General features: G+C 39.2%; 1 protein-coding gene across 16 annotated transcripts in view; it reads left to right on the forward strand.

Moving 5' to 3' along the window:
* Positions 1-22,219, forward strand: part of RBM41 (RNA binding motif protein 41) — a 65,355-nt gene continuing 43,136 nt past the window's right edge. For 4 of the 16 annotated variants that reach the window (XR_016227801.1, XM_017349920.4, XM_070067476.2 and 1 more), the window contains exons 1-5: positions 16-123; positions 2,867-2,983; positions 3,909-4,101; positions 4,389-4,593; positions 6,386-6,457. Coding sequence is in view for 12 of the 16 variants with exons in the window: in XM_017349920.4 (XP_017205409.2) it covers positions 116-123; positions 2,867-2,983; positions 3,909-4,101; positions 4,389-4,593; positions 6,386-6,457 (595 nt within the window). In the remaining 4 variants the exon portion in view is untranslated. Of the gene's footprint in view, positions 241-2,866; positions 2,984-3,908; positions 4,102-4,388; positions 4,594-6,385; positions 6,458-22,219 lie in introns of all 16 variants that reach the window. The other 12 variants (XR_016227799.1, XM_051827225.3, XM_051827227.3 and 9 more) reach the window with 4 other exon arrangements.

The raw sequence follows: 22,219 nt of genomic DNA on the forward strand, positions 1-22,219 counted from the left end.
AGTTCCACGCTCCACCACAATTCCCCCTTAGAGTCTGCCGCTAAGAGTTCTGGGACTTGAGGTCCGCGGCCTATTCGCCCATTCACCCAAGTTAGCGATAGGGGCCTGTGGAAGCATGAAGAGGTAAGGGCTTGTCTGAGGAGCAGGCGGCATGGGGACCTCTGTTCTACCTTTAACTTTGAAAATGGCTGTTACCGCTTTCTGTTTGGAAGGTGTCAGGTTCTCAGGATGCGGTTTCTTGTAAGCGGGAAGTCCAACGCGGAGGTGGTGGTGGTGGTGGGGGGTGGGGGGGCGGAAGGACAGGCCTGCGGGGCGAAGTTCAGGAAGGGCCAGTGCAGGGGCGGGTTCGGCCTGATGTGCCCCCTCCCGCCCTAGGCCCCGGGAACTTGCTGGGTACTGCGGCTTCTTCGTGTTTCGGATGCACCCACTCAGGCAAATGGGTCTTGGCTGGCACGTTCCCGGTGTCTGAAATACCCAGGCCAGCTCCTCCCGTTGTCGCCCCAACTTACCTCACCCTCAGACCGGAACTCAGGGTGTACAGGGGCTCAGGATGTGCCCCATTTGCTTAGGATGCCTGTATATATTAAGGAAGACTTGCGGGGGTAGCGACCCCACGGAGTGCTTTCAAATCTTAGAGTAAAGAAGTGCTACATTGTTTCTATAAATTTAGAAGGAAAGCACAAAGCGGGTAGGATGTATTTATAGAAGGAAAGCGTGGCTGTGAGCAGCCTTCCCCCCCTCCCCGCCGTGGTCCCGCAGTAAATGGCAGTGAGAACTTGGAGGGTCATTGTTGAGAGTGTGAGCCTCACGATTTTTGGCAGGACAGAAAGCCTTTAAAGAGGGTCTCATTAAAATAGTTTTGTGCAAGTAGTCATCACTGGGATAGTGCGGTGCATTTAAAATAGTTTCTAATATGCTGTCCTGTACTATCAGTTCCTTGCATCTTTTAAAAAACTGTTTCTGATTTTCCTTGTCTGAAAATAACCTTGAAATTTTTCATGGTGAGATAGCTCACACATGCAAAATAATGCATATATACAATTTAAAAACGAACGAAGGCTCACACTCTACAAATTTAAGGAGTAGAACATTACCAGTCCCTTAGAATTCCCTTGTCTCCTGTTTACTTCCCTCGCTTCCCTTCCCTGGGAGGTGATCACTGTCTGGAATTTTGAATTAATAATTCCCTTCCTTTTTTGTATGTTTTTTAAAAATTCATTTTAGCACATATAAATTTTTCCTTAAACATATTCCTACTTTCCCCATTTCAACTTTTTACAAATACTGCATGAGGTTTTCTGTGACCTGCTTGTTTTTTTAACAGCATTTCTTTTTGAGATGCATGTGTCTTGATTAATTTAGCTAACTCTCTACCTAAAGAGATTTTTGAGTTTCCCAAAATAAGTCCAAATCGTTCTACAGTATGCTAATAGTCATAGGGGTTACTTTTTCTAGACCTTATCATAACCCCACTAGGAAAGGGCTATTTTATAAGGAAAGTACTCAATATTAAGCATGCTTAAATGGTATAAACATTAAGAAATATCTTTATGCTCTAATAACAATTTTCAGTTATTTAGGGTCAGTTAGCTCATGCTATCCATTACTCAGATTTCTACACAGTGATTCTAAGCAAAAAAATGTTATGACCCTCTTCATATTTCTTTCTATACTGTGTCCTTTGGAGATCTCCTTTTTTCATAGCTCCAAACCTCATCAACACAGCTTACTTGAAATTTTGTTATTCAGCCTCAGACTCTATTCAATAGTTGTATCATCTCTCATTTTCCTTCTAGCCAATCATTCATACTGCCATCTCAGACTCAATGTTTTTATAGCATTCCAGATACTTCATGCTAGTGTTTCAGTTGTGGTGTATGGTTGATTTCACAAAGCTAAGGCAATACTGGCTTTCCCTTTCGCAAATCACTTATTCCATCTGGAGCTGCTTCTTTGCTTCAAGCACCATCATTGTGTGAATTTCACAGCTTAAAATGTGGGGGTTAGCTTTGACTTCCTTGCCCTTGCCTTCAAAAGAACTCTCTCATCTAACCCTTCCTTTCTATTTCCACTATTAACATTTCAGACTAGACCTTCATCACTTTGTCTTTTGGTAGTTTGGTAAAGAGTTGTTCTGATTTTTTCTCTTCTAATTCATATGGCACATAATAGCCACATCTCTCTTCCTAAACAATCACTTGCACTGCGTCACTTAATCACTACTTTATAATATCTATAACATTAAATATAGGGGTCCCTCATCTGGCCCTTCACAATCTGAGACTTACCCTCTATGATCATCTTCCAGTACTCCCAAATGTGAATGCCAGCTAAATGGAACATCTCATTACACATCAGTGCACATTTCTGTCTCTTCATACTCAGACTTCCAATTCTCCTTTACTTCATCACACCCTGTCCTTCCAATGCCAATTTGAGAATACCTTTCTGAAATTTTCCTTTACCACTCTAGCTCTGAATTCTTTCTTCTGTGAACTGCTACTAATTTGGTATATGTGTCTCTGTATCATTATTCATTCTCTCTCTCTTTTCCCTCTCACTTTTTTTCTTTCTTCCCTTCCCATCTTCCCCCTCCCTCCTACAGACCTTTGTGCACAACACATACATACACATAAGTTTCTTTTGTCTGAAGAAGTTGCAGGCTTCTTGAAGATAGGGACTGTCTTGTATTATCTTTGAGCTCCGTAAGTACCTAGTTCTTTGTGTAAATAGGTATTTAGCAAATGCTTACTAGAGAAGTGTCCTTGAGCAAATAGGGTTACTAATGGTTGATAATATAGATAAGGAAAATATTTGGAGATTCTGTCTCTTCTGCTTTCTGGATATATTCTTATATCTACTCCAGGATAAACAGCTGTGTGAAGAGTGATGAGCGTGTCTTGGAGGAGCTGGAAACAGAAGGGGAGAGACAGCTGAAAAGCCTCCTTCAGCATCAACTTGATACCTCTGTCTCCATTGAGGAGTAGGTATTGATTTTGCAAACGGATACAGTGTCATAAGCCCATGCCTCCAGGTGCCCCCTCTCAAAACCTAGAGGGAACATTCCTCTCCTACCCCCTTTCTTTGACAAATTTCTGGTTATTAGGCAGGGTTTTGTTTCTTTGTCTCTTTATCTGAGAAGGCTCCCATATTCTATTAAGTCTGAGCTGAGTACCTTTCCTGTGTCCTACAACACCCTGAGTTTTCACTAACATAATACTTATAACCCGGCCGGCGCCGCGGCTCACTAGGCTAATCCTCTGCCTTGCTGCGCCGGCACACTGGGTTCTAGTCCCGGTCGGGGCGCCGGATTCTGTCCCGGTTGCCCCTCTTCCAGGCCAGCTCTCTGCTGTGGCCAGGGAGTGCAGTGGAGGATGGCCCAAGTGCTTGGGCCCTGCACCCCATGGGAGACCAGGATAAGTACTTGGCTCCTGCCACCGGATCAGCGCGGTGCGCCGGCCGCAGCTTGCTGGCCGCAGCGGCCATTGGAGGGTGAACCAACGGCAAAAGGAAGACCTTTCTCTCTGTCTCTCTCTCTCACTGTCCACTCTGCCTGTCAAAAAATAAAAAAAATACTTATAACCCAAATATTATCAATGCTTGTTTATTTGCCTCTGTTCTACTGTTCTTCCATAAAAGCAGGAGTCATTTTATCTATTAGAGCCTCAGCATATAGCACAGTTTCTGATACAGCATATGTACTAAAAAAAAAAAAAATCTGTTGATTCAGTCCCTGAATGAGGGACTGTTGCTAGAGTTCCGTTTTGTTCCAGAGGTGTGTCAGCGTTAGAAATAAGATGTAAGAAATTGTTGCTGAGTTCCATTGTGCCTCCTAGAATGATGACCCCCGTGTGTGTGCATTGTGGTAACCTCAGTTTGTTCTTACTGTCTCCCTGCTTGTTTTGCAGATGTGTCTCTAAGAAAGAGAGTTTTGCTCCTGGTACTATGTACAGGCCCTTTGGGAAGGAAGCAGCTGGGACTATGACTTTGTCCCAGTTCCAGACACTGCATGAGAAGGACCAGGAAACTGCTTCTCTCAGGGAATTAGGGCTCAATGAAACAGAAATCTTGATCTGGAAGAGCCATGTGTCAGGTGAAAAGGTGAGCGGAGCAACATTGTTTTCTGGAGAATAAAATACGAGACCTCTTCATTATGGCATTGAGAACCTTTCCCTTTTTAGTTTTCAGAAAACTGAGCTTTGTGTCTCAATCTTTCATTTTTAGGATAGGAACATTGGTAACAAGAAGTTTTTCCTTGACTTCTTAGTTAACATTTTTTATAAATGTTTATTTCTGGGCCCTGATCAGCTTTCTTAGTTGAGGCATCAGATCATCACTTTCATGGTGTGTCCTCTATGACGTATGCCATCTCATTCCTCTGGTTTCAGAGGACAAGACTGAGGGCAACTCCTGAAGCAATACAGAAACGTCTCCAAGATATTGAAGAAAGGATCTCAGAGCGTCAGCGCATCCTTTGCCTGCCACAGAGATTTGCAAAGAGCAAACAGTTGACCCGACGGGAAATGGAAATAGAAAAGTCTTTATTTCAGGGAGCTGATCGTCACTCCTTCCTTAAGGCTCTTTATTACCAAGGTATGTGATCCCTACTGACTTTGATGTGTTCTCTCACTGAGAGAAAGATTTAACATCAGGACATTAAATATGAAGAATTAGTGAAGAGAGTAGGAAAAACCAAGCTATCACTACTCTTGCGGAATATATAATCCCATGAGAGAGACAAATATGTGCACAGTTAGTTGCATGACACCGTGGAAATTGGTATCACTGAGATTGGAATAAAATGCTGAGGGAACACAGAACACGGAGCATCGAAGTCCAGTTGGGGGAGTCAGAAATTGACATTTGTACTAAGTCTTGATGGATAAAAAGGCATTTGTCAGGTATATTAAGGGATAAGGGTAATGCAGATACAGAGTGAATATGAATAAGATTGTAAAAGGAACGTGTGGGTCTGGAAAACAATGAAAAATCCAGTGTGACAGAAGTACAAGGCACAGCGGGGAATGACAGAGGACACTAGAAACGGAAGTGAGGTGAGCTAGTGAACAGAATATGTAGATAAATACTATGTCTTTCCCTTAAAGAATTAATTTAACAGATAAGTTTTACCATGCACTGTGGAAGGTGCACAGAAATTTCAGAAACAATTCTTTACCTTGTGTCAAGTACAGTGTGGTTGGAGAGATAAATATAACATTTAGTAACAATGCTAGATAACACCACTAAGTGCTGTGGGAGTTCAAAGGAGGGAAGGCTACTTGTGTATTGGCATGAAGGCAGAAGGCCTCTCAGAGGAGGTAAGATTTAAACTTTCTTTTGATACTGATCGGGGCCTCAGGTGCAACAGAGGATGTGAGTACTATGGAGTATTTGGGAGAGTAATGAGTAACAAAGTTGGAAAGGTGACTAAGAATTTAGAACTTCACTTGGTGGATAGTAGAGACCTATACATAGTTACTCAATCAGTTAGTTTGAATGTGTTAAAGGTTTTCAAGTCAAGAGTAATATGATAAAAGCCATATAAGAGTAATCTAGTAGTCCAATAAATAGGATTTTATAGAGGAAGAACTAGAAATAGGGAGAATGGTTAAGAGGTATGACAGGCTTGAAGATCTGGCCTTGAATGATGGCAGTGGGATTGGAAAGAGAGGTATACGTGGTTATAAGAGACATTATAAAGGAAGAATTGATAAACTTGTTGACTGCCAATAAAAGAGGAGGGTGAGTGGAAATGAATGTGTCAAAGAAAACCCAGATATTTCAAGGCTGTGTAACTAACTTAACTGACAAATTGAGAAAGCTATTTTTGTGTAAATTTTGCAAAAGGATGATGAGTTTGATTTTAAACATGTCAAATTTGTGAGAATGGCAAGATCATCAAATGCAGATATTGAGGGGGCAGTTAATTGGTAATACAGCAGTGAAGCTCAGGAGAGGTTAGAACTAAATATATAGAATCGGGAATCATCTCTGCTTAGACGATATATTAAAGGCATGAGTTGATTGAACGATTCATTAGTGGGAAGGAAGGAATGAACACATTAACAGCATTTTGTGGAAAGAATTTATACTGTTTAAGAACATGGACTCTGGAGGCTGAATGCCTGGGAAAATCCTGACTCCCCCACTTACTAACTATGAGATGCTGGTCAAGTTACTTCTCCATGCTTCCATTTTTTTTTGTCTGCAAAATCAGAGTATTAATAGTAGCTGTATTATAGGGTTGTTAGGAGGATTATATGAGCTATTACATGTAAATCACTTAGAGTAGTACCTGTTATTTGGGGTGGGGAGGGGGGGTGGTGTATGAATCTGTTCTGTTTCCTATCTTTGAAACTCCTTGCTTTATTTAAACCCTTCACAGCATACCACAAAAAGACAAGTGCAGACAAGTACATGACCTCAATGAAGAGGAAGATAAAATTAGGCACAAAAGGCAAGTCGAGAGTTTTCTTACAGTGTTAGATTTAGGAATGTGACTAGGACCCCAGACTTCTAAGTTGAGCACTTATTTAATTCCATATTCAGTATATCACAATGTTTATAGGAAATTATCTAGAGAGAACATATTTTACTGATACAGAATATCAGAGAGAGGAGTTAGTAGACGTTGTAAAGCAACTTTTAGTGTTGTTGTTGTTGTTTTCTATACCTTTACATTATTCTGCCAGACATAAATTGACTTTAATGATTTTTAGATCCCATTTAATAAAGAATTCTGAATGTTTTTGTTCTATTGATGATTACAATGATGCTAATATAATAGCTAATATTTTCTTTTATTTTTGAAATGAACTTATAATAAAATTGCATGGGCTTTTTTTGGTATACAATTCTATGAATTGTAAATCATGTAGATTTATGTGACCATCACCACAATCAGGATAGAGAACAACTCCATCACTCTAAAAAAACTCCCTCATACTATCCCTTTTTAATCACTCCCATCCCCACCCATAATCTCTAACAATCACTGATCTGTTCTCCATCTCTGTAGTATTATCTTTTAGAGAGTATAATCATCTGAATGGAATTATAGACTCTGTAACCTTGTGAGTCTGGCTTCTTTCACTCAGCATGAGTCTTTGAGGCTCATCCAAATTGTTGTGTCTATCAATATCCTGTTCATTTTTCTGAGCAGCATTTCATTGTATGAATGTTCCAGAGCTTGTTTATCCATTTATCCATTGAAATACATTTGGATTGTTTCCAGATTATGGTGGTTATGAATAATATTGATGTGAACATTCTTGTATGGGTTTTGTATGAACACAAGTTTTTATTTCTCTAAGGTAAATATCTAGAAGTGAGATTACTGGGTCATATGGTAAGTGCACATTTAACTTTATATGGAACTGCCAATCATTTTCCAGAGTGGCTGTACCATTTTGCATTTCCACCAGCAATGTATGAGAGTTCCAGTTGCTCTACATCTTTGTCAGTATTTGGTATTGTCAGTATTTATTTTGGTTATTTTAATAGGTGTGAAATACCTCATCATAGTTTTAATTTGCATTTCCTTTATGGCTAATGATGTTGAACATCTTTTCATGTGCTTATTTGCCATCTTTATATCCTGTTTGCTAAAATGTCTGTTCAGATCTTTGCCATTTTATGATTGGTTATTTATTTTCTTCCTGATGATTTTGAGGGTACTTCATGTATTCCCAACACAAACCTTTGTTGGATATGTGATTTACAAGTATTTTCTCTCAGTCTGTATAGCTTGTCTTTTCATTCTCTTAGCCATGTTTTTGTAAATTTTTATTATAAAATCTATATAACACAAAACTTAGTATTTTATCCAATTTTTAAATGTTTAGTTCTGTGGCATTAGATACATTTACACTTTTTTGCAGCCAACACAATCATCTATCTCCAAAACTTTCTCATCTACCCAAACTGAAACTTTGTACCTATTAAACACTAACTCCCATTTTTCCTTTCTCCATCCTGTGGGAACCACTGTCTTTCTATAAATTTGACTACTCTAGGTACCTCATAAAAGTGGAAACATAAAATATTTGTCCTTTTGTCACTATCTTATTTTACTTAATGTAATATCTTTAAGGCTCATTTGTGTTATAACGTGTCAGAATTTCTTTCCTTTTTAAGGCTAAATAATATTCTGTTGTATGTTTGTATCATGTTTTGTTTATTCATTGGCCATCACTGGACACTTATGTTGCTTCCTTGTTTTAGCTATTGTGAATAATGCTTCTACAAACACAGGTGTACAAATATCTGTTGAATATCTACTTTCAATTCTTTTGGGTATATTTCCAGAAGTGGAATTGCTGGATAATACAAAAGGCTTCAGAAAGTTCATGGAAAGTGAATGTTTTCTTTTAATTCCACTTTTTCATAAAATTTTTAATGTCCCCTCATATTATAGTTCCCCATATAGTTTTTTGAGGAACTGCCATGTTTTCCAGAGACTATATCATTTTACCTTCTGACCAGCAATGCACAAGGGTTCTCATTTCTTCACACTCTCAGCAAAAATTGTTATTTTTAATTTTTTTGTATAATGACCATCTTAATGGATATTAGGTGATATTTTAAAATTCATTTATTTTTATTTATTTGAAAGGCAGAGGAGAGAGAAAGAGGGAGACAGAGAGCTCTCACTCCCCAAATGGCTGCAACAGCCCCATATGGGCCAGGACTAACCCAGAAGCCAGAAACTTCAAGCAGGTCTCTCACATGGATGACAGGAACCCAAGTACTTGAGCCATCATCTGCTTTTCCCAGGGTACATATTAGCAGGAAGCTGGTTTGGGACTTTATTCCAGATACTCTGATACGGAATGCAGGCATCCCAAGCAGCAGATTAACTGGCTGTACCACAACACCCACCGATCATTGTGGTTTTATTTGCATTTTCCTGATGGTTAGCACTGATGAGCATCTTTTCATATGCTTTTTGACAATTTGTATATATTCTTTGGAGAAATATCTGTTCAAGTCCTTTGCCCAATTTTTAAATGGGTTGCTGTTCATTTGTTGAGTTTTTGAAGTACTACCTATTTTCTATATATTAATCCCTCTTAAGATAAATGATTGACAAGCCCATTCATAGATTGTGTTTTCACATTGTTGGTGGTGTTCTTCGATAGTTTTTAATTCTCATGAAGATTAACTTGTCTATTTTTCTTTTGTTTTGTTTGCTTTTTGTGTCATATCTGAGAAATTATTGCCACATCCAATGTCATGAAGCTTTTCCTCCCAATGTTATTTTAAGAGTTTTATGGTTTTAGCTCTAGGGGTGGGCATTTGGTGCAGCAATTAAGATGCCACTTGAGACATCCATATCCCATAAGAGTGCCTGGGTTTGAATACTGGCTCTGCCCCCTATTTCCAGTGTTCTGCTAATGTCCATGGAGGCCTCCAGGGATGGTATAAATAGTTGAGTCCCAACACTATTGAGTTCCCAGCTTCCCGACATTTAGGGAGCGAATGAGTGGGTGGGAGGTTTCTCTCTTTGTCTCTGCCTCTTTCAAATAAATAAATAAAAAATACATATATAGTTTAGCTCTTACATTTAGGTCTCTAGTCTGTTTTAAGTTAATTGTTGTGTATTGTTTGAGGTAAGGATCCAACTTCATTTTTTTGTGTTGATATACAATTTTCTTAGTACCACCTGTTGAAAAAAACTATTCTTTCCACACCGAGTGATTTTGACACTCTGTTCAAAAATCATTTTATCAATATGTGCAAGGGTTTACTTCTTGGATCTCTATTCTGTTCCCCATGTATCTGACTTTATGCTAGTACCGTGCTATTTTAATTATTGAAGCTTTGTAGGGAGTTTTGAAATGAGGAAGCGTAATATCTCCAACTTTGTTCTCCCTTTTTGACATTGTTTTTGGCTTGTTGGAAGTCCCTTGAGGTACTATATGACTATTAAAATAGATTTTTTCTACTTCTGGGAAGAAAATGTCATTGAGACTTTGGTAGGGATTGCATTGAATCTGTAGACTGCCTTGGTTAGAATTGACATCTTAATAGCATTAAATCTTCTAATCCATAAATGTAGGATCTCTTTCTGTTTGTGTCTTCTTTAATTTTTTTCAGCAGCATTTTGTAGCTTTTAGTGTATATATCTTTCATGTCGGAGCAAATGTTTGAAATTTTTATAAAATCCAGTTTATCAATTATTTTTTCATAGATCATGCTTTTAATATATACATATGTCTAAGAATTCTGCCTAACACATATTCATGAAAAATATCTTTCTGTTTTCTTTTAACAGTTTTGTAGTTGTACATTTTAAATTTAGATCTCTGATTCATTTGGACTTTTTTTTTTTTTATCTTTTATTTAATGAATATAAATTTCCAAAGTACGACTCATGGGTTACAATGGCTTCCCCCCCCATACCGTCCCTCCCACCAACAACCCTCCCCTTTCCCACTCCCTCTCCCCTTCCATTCACATCAAGATTCATTTTCGATTATCTTAATATACAGAAGATCAGCTTAGTATACCTTAAGTAAGTATTTCAACAGTTTGCTCCCACACAGAAACATAAAGTGAAAAATAATAGATGATTTTTTTTAAATGATGATGAAATCAGATCAGACCTATTGTCATGTTTAATCCCAGTGAGAGTCAAGTTGGGAATTGAAAATTTCTTTCTTTTTTTTTTTTTTTTTTTTTTTTTTTTTTTTTTTTTTTTTACAGAAGATCAGTTTAGTGTACATTAAGTAAAGATTTCAGTCGTTTGCACCCCCATAGAAACACAAAGTGAAATATACTGTTTGAGTACTCGTTATAGCATTAAGCCTCAGTGTACAGCACGTTAAGGACCGAGATCCTACATGAGGAGTAAGTGCACAGTGACTCCTGTTGTTGACTTTACCAATTGACACTCCTGTTTATGGCATCAGTAATCTCCCTATGCACCAGTTATGAGTTTCCAAGGCTATGGAAGCCCCTTGAGTTCTCCGACTCTTATCTTGTTTAGACACGGTCATAGTCAAAGTGGAGGTTCTCTCCTCCCTTCAGAGAAAGGCACCTCCCTCTTTGAAGACCTGTTCTTTCCACTGGGATCTCACTCACAGAGATCTTTTTGCCAGAGTGTCTTGGCTTTCCATGCCTGAAATACTCTCATGGGCTTTTCAGCCAGATCCGAGTGCCTTTAGGGCTGATTCTGAGGCCAGAGTGCTGGAACACATCATGCTGAGTGAAGTAAGCCAGTCCCAAAGGGACAAATACCATATGTTCTCCCTGATCGGTGACAACTGACTCAACACCAAAAAGGAAACCTCCTGAAGTGAAATGGACACTATGAGAAATGGTGACTTGATCAGCATAGCTCTGACTGCTAATGGACAACTTAATACATTATCCCTCATAGTATTTTTTTTTTGTCTGTTCTACTTAATATGACTGGTTTAATTCTGTAATTATCACACAGTTATTCTTAAGTGTTGAAAATTAACTGAAATGTGATCCCTGTTAAACATAAGAGTGGGAATAAGAGAGGGAAGAGATGTATAATTTGGGACATGCTCGGGCTGACTTGCCCCAATTGGTAGAGTTGGAAACATACCAGGGGATTCCAATTCAATCCCATCAAGGTGGCATGTGCCAATGCCATCTCACTACTCCAAGTGATCAATTTCAGTTCACAATTGATCATAATGAAAGGACTAAGAGTCAAAGGGAGCACATAAACAAGTCTAGTATCTGCTAACACCAACCGATAGAATAAATAAAGGGGAGAGTGATCCAACATGGGAAGTGAGATACTCAGCAGACTCATAGAATGGCGGATGTCCTAAATAGCACTCTGGCCTCAGAATCAGCCCTAAAGGCACTCGGATCTGGCTGAAAAGCCCATTTGGACTTGATATTTATATAAGATGTGAAGTTGAAATTAAATTTTACTTTTTTGCTTATAATGTGCATTTATTTCATTTTCAACTATTTAAAACAGTATCCTTCCTCCATTTGTTTGCCTCTGTGTTTTTGCCAGAAATCAATTGGCCAGATTTGTATGTTAATACTTAATATCATAATTAATGGTAAAAGACTGAAAATTGTCTCTCAAGATCAGGAATAAGGCAAGAATGCCCATTCTTTTTTTTTTTTTTTTTTTTTTTTTGACAGGCAGAGTGGACAGTGAGAGAGAGAGACAGAGAGAGAAAGGTCTTCCTTTTGCCGTTGGTTCACCCTCCAATGGCCGCCGCTGCAGCCGGCGCACCGCGCTGATCCTGGCAGGAGCCAGGAGCCAGGTGCTTTTCCTGGTCTCCCATGGGGTGCAGGGCCCAAGCACCTGGGCCATCCTCCACTGCACTCCCTGGCCATAGCAGAGAGCTGGCCTGGAAGAGGGGCAACCGGGACAGAATCCGGCGCCCCAACCGGGACTAGAACCCGGTGTGCCGGCGCCGCAAGGTGGAGGATTAGCCTATTGAGCCACGGCGCCGGCCAAGAATGCCCATTCTTGCAACTTACATTTATAATGGAATGAAATTAAAAATCATTGACAGTACATTTAAGAAATTTACAAATGTGGAAATTAACACTCTACTGAATAGTTGATAGATAAGAAGAAATTACAAGGGACATTAAAGCATATTTTTCAAATGAGTGATCTTAATGTATCAAAAAATTTTAGGATGCAGTAAAAGCAGTGTCTAGGAGGATATTTATACTTATTAATGTGCATATTGATAAAATTAATAATGGACAGTTCCACTTTTAGAAATTATAAAAAAAAAGGAGCCAGTGTTGTAGCGCAGTTGGTCAAACATTGCTTGCAATGCTGTCATCTCATATATGGGAATGCCAATTCAAGTCCTTGCTATTCTACTAATGATCCAGCTTCCTGTTAATGTGGCTGGGAGGACCACAGAGGAGGCCCAAATATTTGAGCCCCTGCCACCCACCCATGTGGCAGAACAAGATGGAGATTCTGGCTCCTGTCTTTATCTTGGCCCAGCCCCACCTACTGTGGCCATTTGGAGCATGAACTAGCAGATGGAAGATCTCTCTCTCTCTCTGTCACCCAGGTCTCCCACGGGCAGGTGGCAGAAGCCCGAGCACTTGGGGCCATCTTCTGCTGCTTTCCCAGGCACGTTAGCAGGGAGCTCGATAAGAAGTGGAGCAGCCAGGGTTTGAACCTGCACTCATATGGGATATTGGCGTCACAGGTGATGGTTTAACAACCATGCCACAATGTCAGCCCCATAAATAAATCTTTTTTAAAAAATTACAAAACAGGGGACCAGTGTTGTGGCATAGCAGATAATGCTACAATGCCAGCATTCCTTATGAGTGCTGGTTTGTGTCCCAGCTGTTCCACTTTTGATAAAGCTCCCTGTTAATAGCCTGGGAAAAGTAAGAGAAGGTGGCCCCAGTTGTTTGGGCCCCTGCCACTGATGTGGGAGATCCTGATAAAGCTCCTGGCTCAGCCAAGGCCTTTGCAGCCACTTGGGGAGTGAACCAGCAGGTCGAAGATCTTTGCCTCTCCTTCTATCTCTGTAACTGTTGTTAGAGTAAATAAATAAGTCTTTTAAAAATTATAAAATGAAAACTAAAACCAAATCAAGCTAAAGAAAGGAAATAATAAAGGTTGGGGCAAAAATAAATGAAATGGAGAATAAAAATAGAGAAAAATCAACAAAACCAAAAGTACATTCTTTGAAAGGATCACCAAAATCACAGTCCTTTGACTAGACTGATCAAGGTAAAAGGAAGACTCAAATTTCTAAAGCCTGGCTCTACTTTGGTTTCTATTTTCATGGGACATCTTTTTTTAGCCTTTTCCTTTCAGTCAATTTTTTTTTTTGAATCTAGAGTGTGTTGTTATTCACAGGTAATAGTGGAATCAATATTTTCTTTTTAAATCTGTCCTTCAAATCTCTGCTTTTTGAATATTTAGTTCATTTAGTGTATTTCATTGGAATTTGTTAATAAGATACAATTTAAATCTTCCTTTTTGCTGTTTGCTTTCTATATGTCTTAAATTGTAAGTGCTATTTCCTTATTCCTCTACTTCTTTTGGTTTTTGGTTTGCTTGTTGTGTTTTTTTGTTGTTGTGGTGGTGGTGGTAAGCCTTTTGTTTATCCCAAAGGTTAATGTCATCTCAAGCAGCTACAGTGTTGCACGGTTCCCATTCAACGATTTTGACAAATGCCCTGAGAATGAGTATGAGCCACTTGAGTAGGAGCCAGTTCAGAGACAATTCCCCATAATGTAGGTTTTCAGTGAATGAGAAACTAGGCAAGCCAAACAGTGAAAATTCTTTGAAGATGGGACGTTTAAGAAGTTCCAGAACTGTTCTACCCCTCCTATGTTAGCTATGCTGCTGGATTTTGCACCTACTTCAGTTGCTAGACTGTTAGTTTTCAAAGCTAATGCAAAGCTGGGGAGAGTTGGGGTTACAGTCATCTCTTTGCTTATGAATATCCAATTATCCTAGCACTTTTAATTGAGAAGACTATTCTTTGCTATTGAATTGTCTTAATGTGGAAAATAAATTGACCATAAATGTAAGGGTTTTTAAAAAATCTTTATTTTTCTCTCCTTATTTTCAGCAATTTGATTATGCTGTGTCTGGGTATGATTTGTTTGTCATTTGAAATTCGGGACTATATGCTACCATTTACTTTTTGCAGTCTTCAGATAAACTGTATATTCTGTCTAACTTTTATAACTGTTCAGTGGGGCTGGGGGGCGACAGGGTAAAGCATGCTTATTACTTCATCTTGCCCATAAACAGAAGTCCTTAGTAGATAGTAGTTTTTGATGGGTTATTTGTGCCAGTACTTGTGCTAATTATTTTTATACATTTTTGTACTTTTAAGCCTTAAATCAGACCTACTAGACAGTGGCAGTATTATAAGCATTTTACAAGTGATGAAGTTGAACTTCAGAGAGGATTTTCTTAAGATCACAGTTACTAAGTAGCCATACTAAGACTTAAATTCACACACAAAAGTCTGTGTTCTTGTCCGAAGCTCTTATATACATTATTTGAAAAGATGTATTGGTTTATTAAATGCAGTTTTACTATATCGTAAGACACATTTTTTGGAGCTATACATATCCCATTTTTAATATGCAATTGGTGGGAAAATAACATTTTACCTCTGGAAATATATTTCCTCTGAAACTATAAGCTTCAAAATATAAAGGTTCTTTTAAAAGTTTATGGGAAAATGGAATTAAAAGAATGTAAGGTGGGGATTTCGCAGTTAAGCCATTGATTTGAATACATTCATCCCATATCATAGTGCCTGGGTTGGAGTCTCAGCCCTGCTCTTGATTCTAGCTTCCTTTTAATGCATACCCTGGGAGGCAGCAGGTGTTGACGCCATTAGTTGGGTTCCTGCCAACTACCTAGGAGACTTGGATTGAGTTCCCAGCTCAGTCAGTTGTTGCGGGCATTTGGGGAGCTCTCCTTCCCTGTGTATCTATGCCTCTCAACTAAAAAACAAGATAATGCACATTTTCCATAAATTATTTGAAGATACTATCCACTTATTAATCTTTTTAAAAAAAAATTATTTCTTTGAGAGGCACAGCTACAGACACAGAGAGAGAGAAACAGAAAAGTCTTCGATCTGCTGGATGACCATAACAGCTGGAGCTTCCTCTGGGTCCCCCATGTGGGTGCAGGGGCCCAAGCACTTGGGCCATCTTCCACTGCTTTCCCAGGCCACTAGCAGGGAGCTGGATCGGAAGTACAGCAGCTGGGACTCAAACCACTGCCCACATGGGATGCATGCACCACCAGTGGAGACTCAGACTACTACACCACAGCACCAGCCCCCACTTACTACTCTTTGACTACAATATTTTTCTTATCCTTTTGGTTCTCATAACTCTCTTACACCCATTATACTATCTCTTCAACTCTGTTGAAATTTTCAGTTCCTTGACTTTCTTGCAATCTGTTGGCCCTTCTTACTTCCTCTTCCTTTCAAATCTTATTTAGACTCATCATCCATTATTTAACCACATTCTTACCATTAAATCATTTTCTTGCTTCCTTGTATAAGTATATATTTATCATACACATCCAGTGAAACTGCAACACTGAATCAATCCAAGTAATTGCCTTCTATATTTCTGCACCGTAGCTTCTGAGCACACGTAAAGAAAAGTCATGAAACTTTGCAAATAACTAATATGCCTCTACAAGTTCCACATCTCTGGTATAGTCTGTTGCTTTCTCCCTTGTTCAAAATCTGTCTCCTAGTCCCTAATCAGTGCTGTATTTCATTTCATGTAAAATCTATTTTAGATCTTCATTACTATTTTCTGCTCTAGTATTTCATCATTTTAACAGCCTTCTATCTTATTTCAAAGGAAACACTGCCACCAGCAAGAATTTTCATCCACTCTCTGCTAGTTTCTGCATCCTAACTCTCATTTTCTTCCCTCTTTGATTCATTGCTAGGGAAGTCCTTCCTGCTTAAGGTTAATGTTTACAATTTTGTCTTAGATAATATCCCTCGTGTCATCCAAGGGACCTCAGTCAGTTTTCCCCAGTATTGATCCTTTCCTTCTAGGACTTTAACATGATTTATACCATTTGCCAATTTCCTTGGTGTACATAACCTGAACTTGATAAGTAATATGATAAAAAATAAAAAATGCACTCTAATTGTTTAGCTACTTGAGCAAAAATATTTAGATCTTCTCCTTTCATTGTGTACCATAATAAGTAGCAGTTTGTTTATAAAAGAAATTTAATAATTGAAGCCCTAAAAAATATAAGATTAAATATATATGTTAATATTCTTTGATATCCAAATGGGAAAAAATTTCCCATTCTTTGTTTTCACTGAAAAATTTAAAATATAAAGAAAAGTTGAAAGATTTTATTTCAAACAACCACTATTTACCATTTATATTCTATCATTAATATTTTACCATATCATATCACTGTCTATATCTCTGTCTATCAATCTAGTTTATTTTATTAATATTTTTTTGACAGGCAGAGTGGACAGTTAGAGAGACAGAGAGAAAGGTCTTCCTTTTGCCGTTGGTTCACCCTCCAATGGCCGCCGCGGCCGGCGCACCGCGCTGATCCGATGGCAGGAGCCAGGTGCTTCTTCTGGTCTCCCATGGGGTGCAGGGCCCAAGCACTTGGGCCATCCTCCACTGCACTCCCTGGCCACAGCAGAGAGCTGGCCTGGAAGAGGGGCAACTGGGACAGAATCCGGCGCCCCTACCGGGACTAGAACCCGGTGTGCCAGTGCCGCAAGGCGGAGGATTAGCCTAGTGAGCCACGGCGCTGGCCTTATTAATATATTTTTTAAAATTACTAATGTAAATGCAATTCACCCAAATTCCTCAGCATGTATATTGTTCACTAGAGTTAAATATTTATTTGCATTCTTTTTTTTTCTGTAAAATTTGCATATGATTTAATACAATTGTAGGTGTGCATTTGCTGACTTTTGATTAAAATATGAATCTGTATAGTGACATATTGGTAAATGTTTAGCAACCAACTCGCCAGAAAAAAAATATTTGTGTTGTTTTCCAGGTTCCATAGTGTATGTATTTCCACCATGTCCAATTTCAAGCTACCATTATTTCATCACTGAACATGGAGTTGAATATAATGCACACAATCATCAGACCATCTCCAACACAGCACTGAATCTGTGTAACCTAACCCCTAAGAACATATAGAAGATAACTCTCTCTCCAGAAAGTCCCATCATACTTACTTCCACCTGTTCCTATACTACCCTCCCAGAGGCAATCAGTGTTTTGATTTTTTTCCACTATAGATTAGTTTTGTCTGTTCTAGAACTTAATATTCACGGGAACTACACATTATGCATTTGCATTCTTTGTATAAGACATCTTTAACTCACATAATGTATTTGAGATTCATTCATATTTTTCTGTATATCAGTAACTTTCCCTTCTTGCTATTACAGAATTCTTGGAGAGTTTCCTATGACTATTTAGTTTCCTAGGACTACTGTAATAAATAACCATAAATTTGGTGACTTTGAATAATAGAAATTTATCCTCTCCACAATTCTGGAGGATACAAGTCTGAAATCAGGGTGTCAGCATGTCATACTCTCTGCAGGCTCTCAGAGAGTATCCTTCATTGCCTCTTTCTGCTTCTGGTAATTATTGGCAATCGTTAGTGCTCTTTTGATTGTAGATTTATCATCCCATTCTCTCTGTCTGTCATCACATGACATTTCTTGTGTCTGTGTCTCAGTTTTTCACATGGCCTTTGTAAGGAAACCAGTCACTGGATTTAGGGCTCACAGTAGTCCAATATTTCCCTTTCTTAATTTAACTGAATCTTTCTAAATAAAGGTATAGTCTCGGCTCCAGATGACCATGAATTTTGGAGATATACTGGTGAACTCAATACAGTCCACTCCCTCACCTCCAGAAATTCATATCTGTTCCAACACATGGAAAATATATTCACCTCATCACAGCATTCCCCCAAATTTTAACTCATTACAGAATGCATCAAGTCTAAGTCCTATATCTCAATATCAACTCAAAAAGCTCAACTTTTTTTTTTAAAGATTTATTTATTTATTTGGGCCGGCACCGCGGCTCACTAGGCTAATCCTCCGCCTAGCGGCGCCAGCACACCGGGTTCTAGTCCCGGTTGGGGCGCCGGATTCTGTCCCGGTTGCCCCTCTTCCAGGCCAGCTCTCTGCTGTGGCCAGGGAGTGCAGTGGAGGATGGTCCAAGTGCTTGGGCCCTGCACCCCATGGGAGACCAGGAAAAGCACCTGGCTCCTGGCTCCTGCCATCGGATCAGCGCGGTGCGCCGGCCGCAGCGCGCCGGCCGTGGCGGCCATTGGAGGGTGAACCAATAGCAAAGGAAAACCTTTCTCTCTGTCTCTCTCTCTCACTGTCCACTCTGCCTGTCAAAAAATAAAAAAAAATAATAAATAAAAAAAAGATTTATTTATTTATTTGAAAGTCAGAGTTACACAGAGAGGCAAAGAGAGAGAGAGAAGTCTTCCATCCGCTGGTTCACTGCCCAATTGGCCACAATAGCCAGAGCTGCACTGATCCAAAGCCAGGAGCCAGGAGCTTCCTCTGGGTCTTCCAATGCGAATGCAGGGCCAAGGATTTGGGCCATCCTCCACTGCTTTCCTAGGCTATAGCAGAGAGCTGGATCAGAAGTGGAACAGCCTGGACTTGAACTGCCATCCATATGGGATGCCTGCACTGCAGGCGGCAGCTTTACCCACTACATCACAGTGCCAGCCCCCCCCCCCCCAACTCTTGTTATCTAAATCAGATATAGACTGAGGTTCTGGAAATGATCCATACTGGGACAACATTCCTTTTTCTCTAGAGACCAGTGAAATTAGATTACTGCCTATAATTTACAATATGCAATAAGCATAGGGTAGACATTTACATGCTGAAAGGGCAAAAAGGAAGGAATAAAGGGGTTATTGGTGTTACTAAGCAAGCTTGTAGCCCAGTAGAGCAAATTCCATTAGTTTTCAAGGCCTAAGAATAATACTCTAAACTCAGTGATCTATCATCTAGGTTCACCCTCTCAAGCCACTGGGGCAACTGCAATGTCATCCTTTCTAGCTTTTTTCCTCTATGACTTTGCTCTTGGAATCATCCTTCCTTCCTTTTGTCCTGTGACTGTCTCTTTCACACCAGGTTGGCACTATGTTGGTATAAAATTATCAAAAGCCTCATGTATGAGGGAACTTCAAAAAATTTTTTGGGAGAATGGAATTTAAAATAAGTATTTTGGTGCAAAATATTTTTAAAATCTGTGTATAGTTTTTTCATAATGTACACCTTCCATGAATTTTTGAAGACTCATGATATAGATGAAGTTCAAAAAATTTTTATATCAAAATAAACTTATCTTCTTTAAACAAATGTACTTATTTATGTATTTGAAAGACAGATCCTCCATCTTCTGGTTCACTCCACAAATGACTGCCTCAGCCAGGGTTGGGCCAGGCCAAAGCCAGGAGCCTGGAACTCCATCCAGGTTCCCACATGGGTGGCAGAGACCCAAATACTTGAGCCATCTTCTGTTGCCTCCTTAGGCATATTAGCAGGAAGCTGGATCAGAAGCAAAATAGGTGGGGACTCAAACCAGCATTCTGATATGGGATGTGGGCAAGCAGCAAGTGACTGCTTAACCCACTGTGCCATAATACTTACTCCTAAGCTTATCTGTTAATTCCATTTTTCTATGAACTTCTGAAGTACCCTCCTACATCCAGAGATCCATACCACTGGACATGAGGATTCTCTACAAATCTTTCCTTGATATCCATGTCTCTATTCCTGGCTTAACAGTTCCTTCTTCAAGTTACCTCTTTGCTCACTCATTTTATTACAAGCATCTGGAGAGACTAGCTTCCATACTTTGTTTGGAAATATGAGTTAAATATCCAAGTTGACCACTTAATAATTTTAATTATTATTAATTAACAGACAAATAATTATTAATACTTTGCTGAAAGATTTATTTATTTGAAAGTCAGAGTTACACAGAGAGAGGAGAGGCAGAGAGAGAGAGAGGGGTCTTCCATCCACTGGTTCACTCCCCAGATGGCCGCAATGGCTGGAGCTGTGCTGATCTGAAGCCAGGAGCCAGGAGCCTCCTCCGGGTCTCCCACGTGAGTGCAGGGGCCCAAGCACTTGGGCCATCTTCCACTGCTTTCCCAGGCCATAGCAAAGAGCTTGATTGGAAATGGAGCAGCCAGGACTCGAACCAGCACCCATATGAGATGCTAGCACTCAGGCCAGGGCGTTAACCTGCTGCACCACAGTGCTGGCCCCAATAATTATTAATAATTTATAATTTTTAGGTTTTTCTCCCAACAGCAGAATTCAAGTTAGCCAAGTTTCTGCCACTTTATAGCAAAGATTGCCTTTCCTCCATGTCCAATAACATGTTCAAAATTTCTTGCTAAGGCCTCTCCAGAAACAATTTTAATGATATCTCTAGCAACATTTTGTTCATGATACATATAGAAATGTGTGTATGTGCACATGTGTGTGTGTATCTGTGTGTGTGTATGCTAAGAGGATAGAAGCATTCTTCACTGTTTCCTCACTTCCTTCTGAGTTGTAACCAGGATTACATTTAACATCCATATTTCTACCCAACAGTCTCCTCAAGACAGTATGGGCTTTTGCTGTCAAGCACCTCAAAATTCTTCCAGTCTGTACCCATTACCCAATTCCAAAGCCAATTTCACAGTTTTAAGCACTTGTTACAGCAGCATCTTATTTCCCAATACTAACATCTATATTAGTTTCCTACAGCTGCCACAACAAAGTTCCACAGACTGAGTGACTTAAAACTACAGAAATGTATTCTCTCGTAGTTGTGGAGGCCAGAAGTACAAAATCAAGGTGTTAACAAAGTTGCTTCTTACTGGGGGCTCTGAGGGAGAATCTGTTTTATGTGTTTCTCCTAGCTTCTGATGTTTTCTGACTGTCCTTGATTCTTAGATGCATTTCTCCTATTTCTGCCTCTATCATCACATGACATTCTTCCTGTGTGACTATGTCTGTTTAGCCTTGCTTTTTTTATATAGACACCAGTCATTGAACTTAGGGCCTATCTTAACTAACTATATTGAAAGAGACCCCATTTCCAAATAAGGTCATGATCTGAGGCTCCAAATAGACATGAATTTTAGGGGGTTACTTTTCAAACCAGCTCATTCATTTATTGTTACTTCCTCACCTCTCATTCACTTTTTTTTTTTTTTTTTACAAACTATGGACTGTATTGAAGAGCACTTAAAACATAGTACATGTTTAGTTAGATCAAGAAATAGAGCATTGCCAATATGCTAAAAGCCTCTGCATGCCCCTCACAAATAACCCCCTCCCCATCCAGTATAACCACTTCCCTTACTCATGATAATCATTTCCTTGCTTTTCTTTTCTTTTTACAACTCACACATCTAGCACTAGACAGTGTTTAACCTTGTCTGTGTTTAAGCATTATATCAATGAATTGTACTCAATTTATTCTGTTAGCTCTTCCTTTTCTACTTAATGTATTTGTGATATTCATTAGTATTTCTATGTATAGCCATAATTCATTTATTTTCATTGACATGTACTGTTTCTTTATATGAACATACCACAATGTATTTATCCATTCTACTGTAGTGGGACATTTAGATTGTTCTCATTTGGAGGGTTAAATCTGCTATTGTGATCATTCTTGTATA

This window comes from Oryctolagus cuniculus, chromosome X (genome assembly GCF_051225735.1).
Source record: "Oryctolagus cuniculus isolate XC-2025 breed Fujian yellow rabbit chromosome X, ASM5122573v1, whole genome shotgun sequence".
NCBI lineage: Eukaryota > Metazoa > Chordata > Mammalia > Lagomorpha > Leporidae > Oryctolagus > Oryctolagus cuniculus.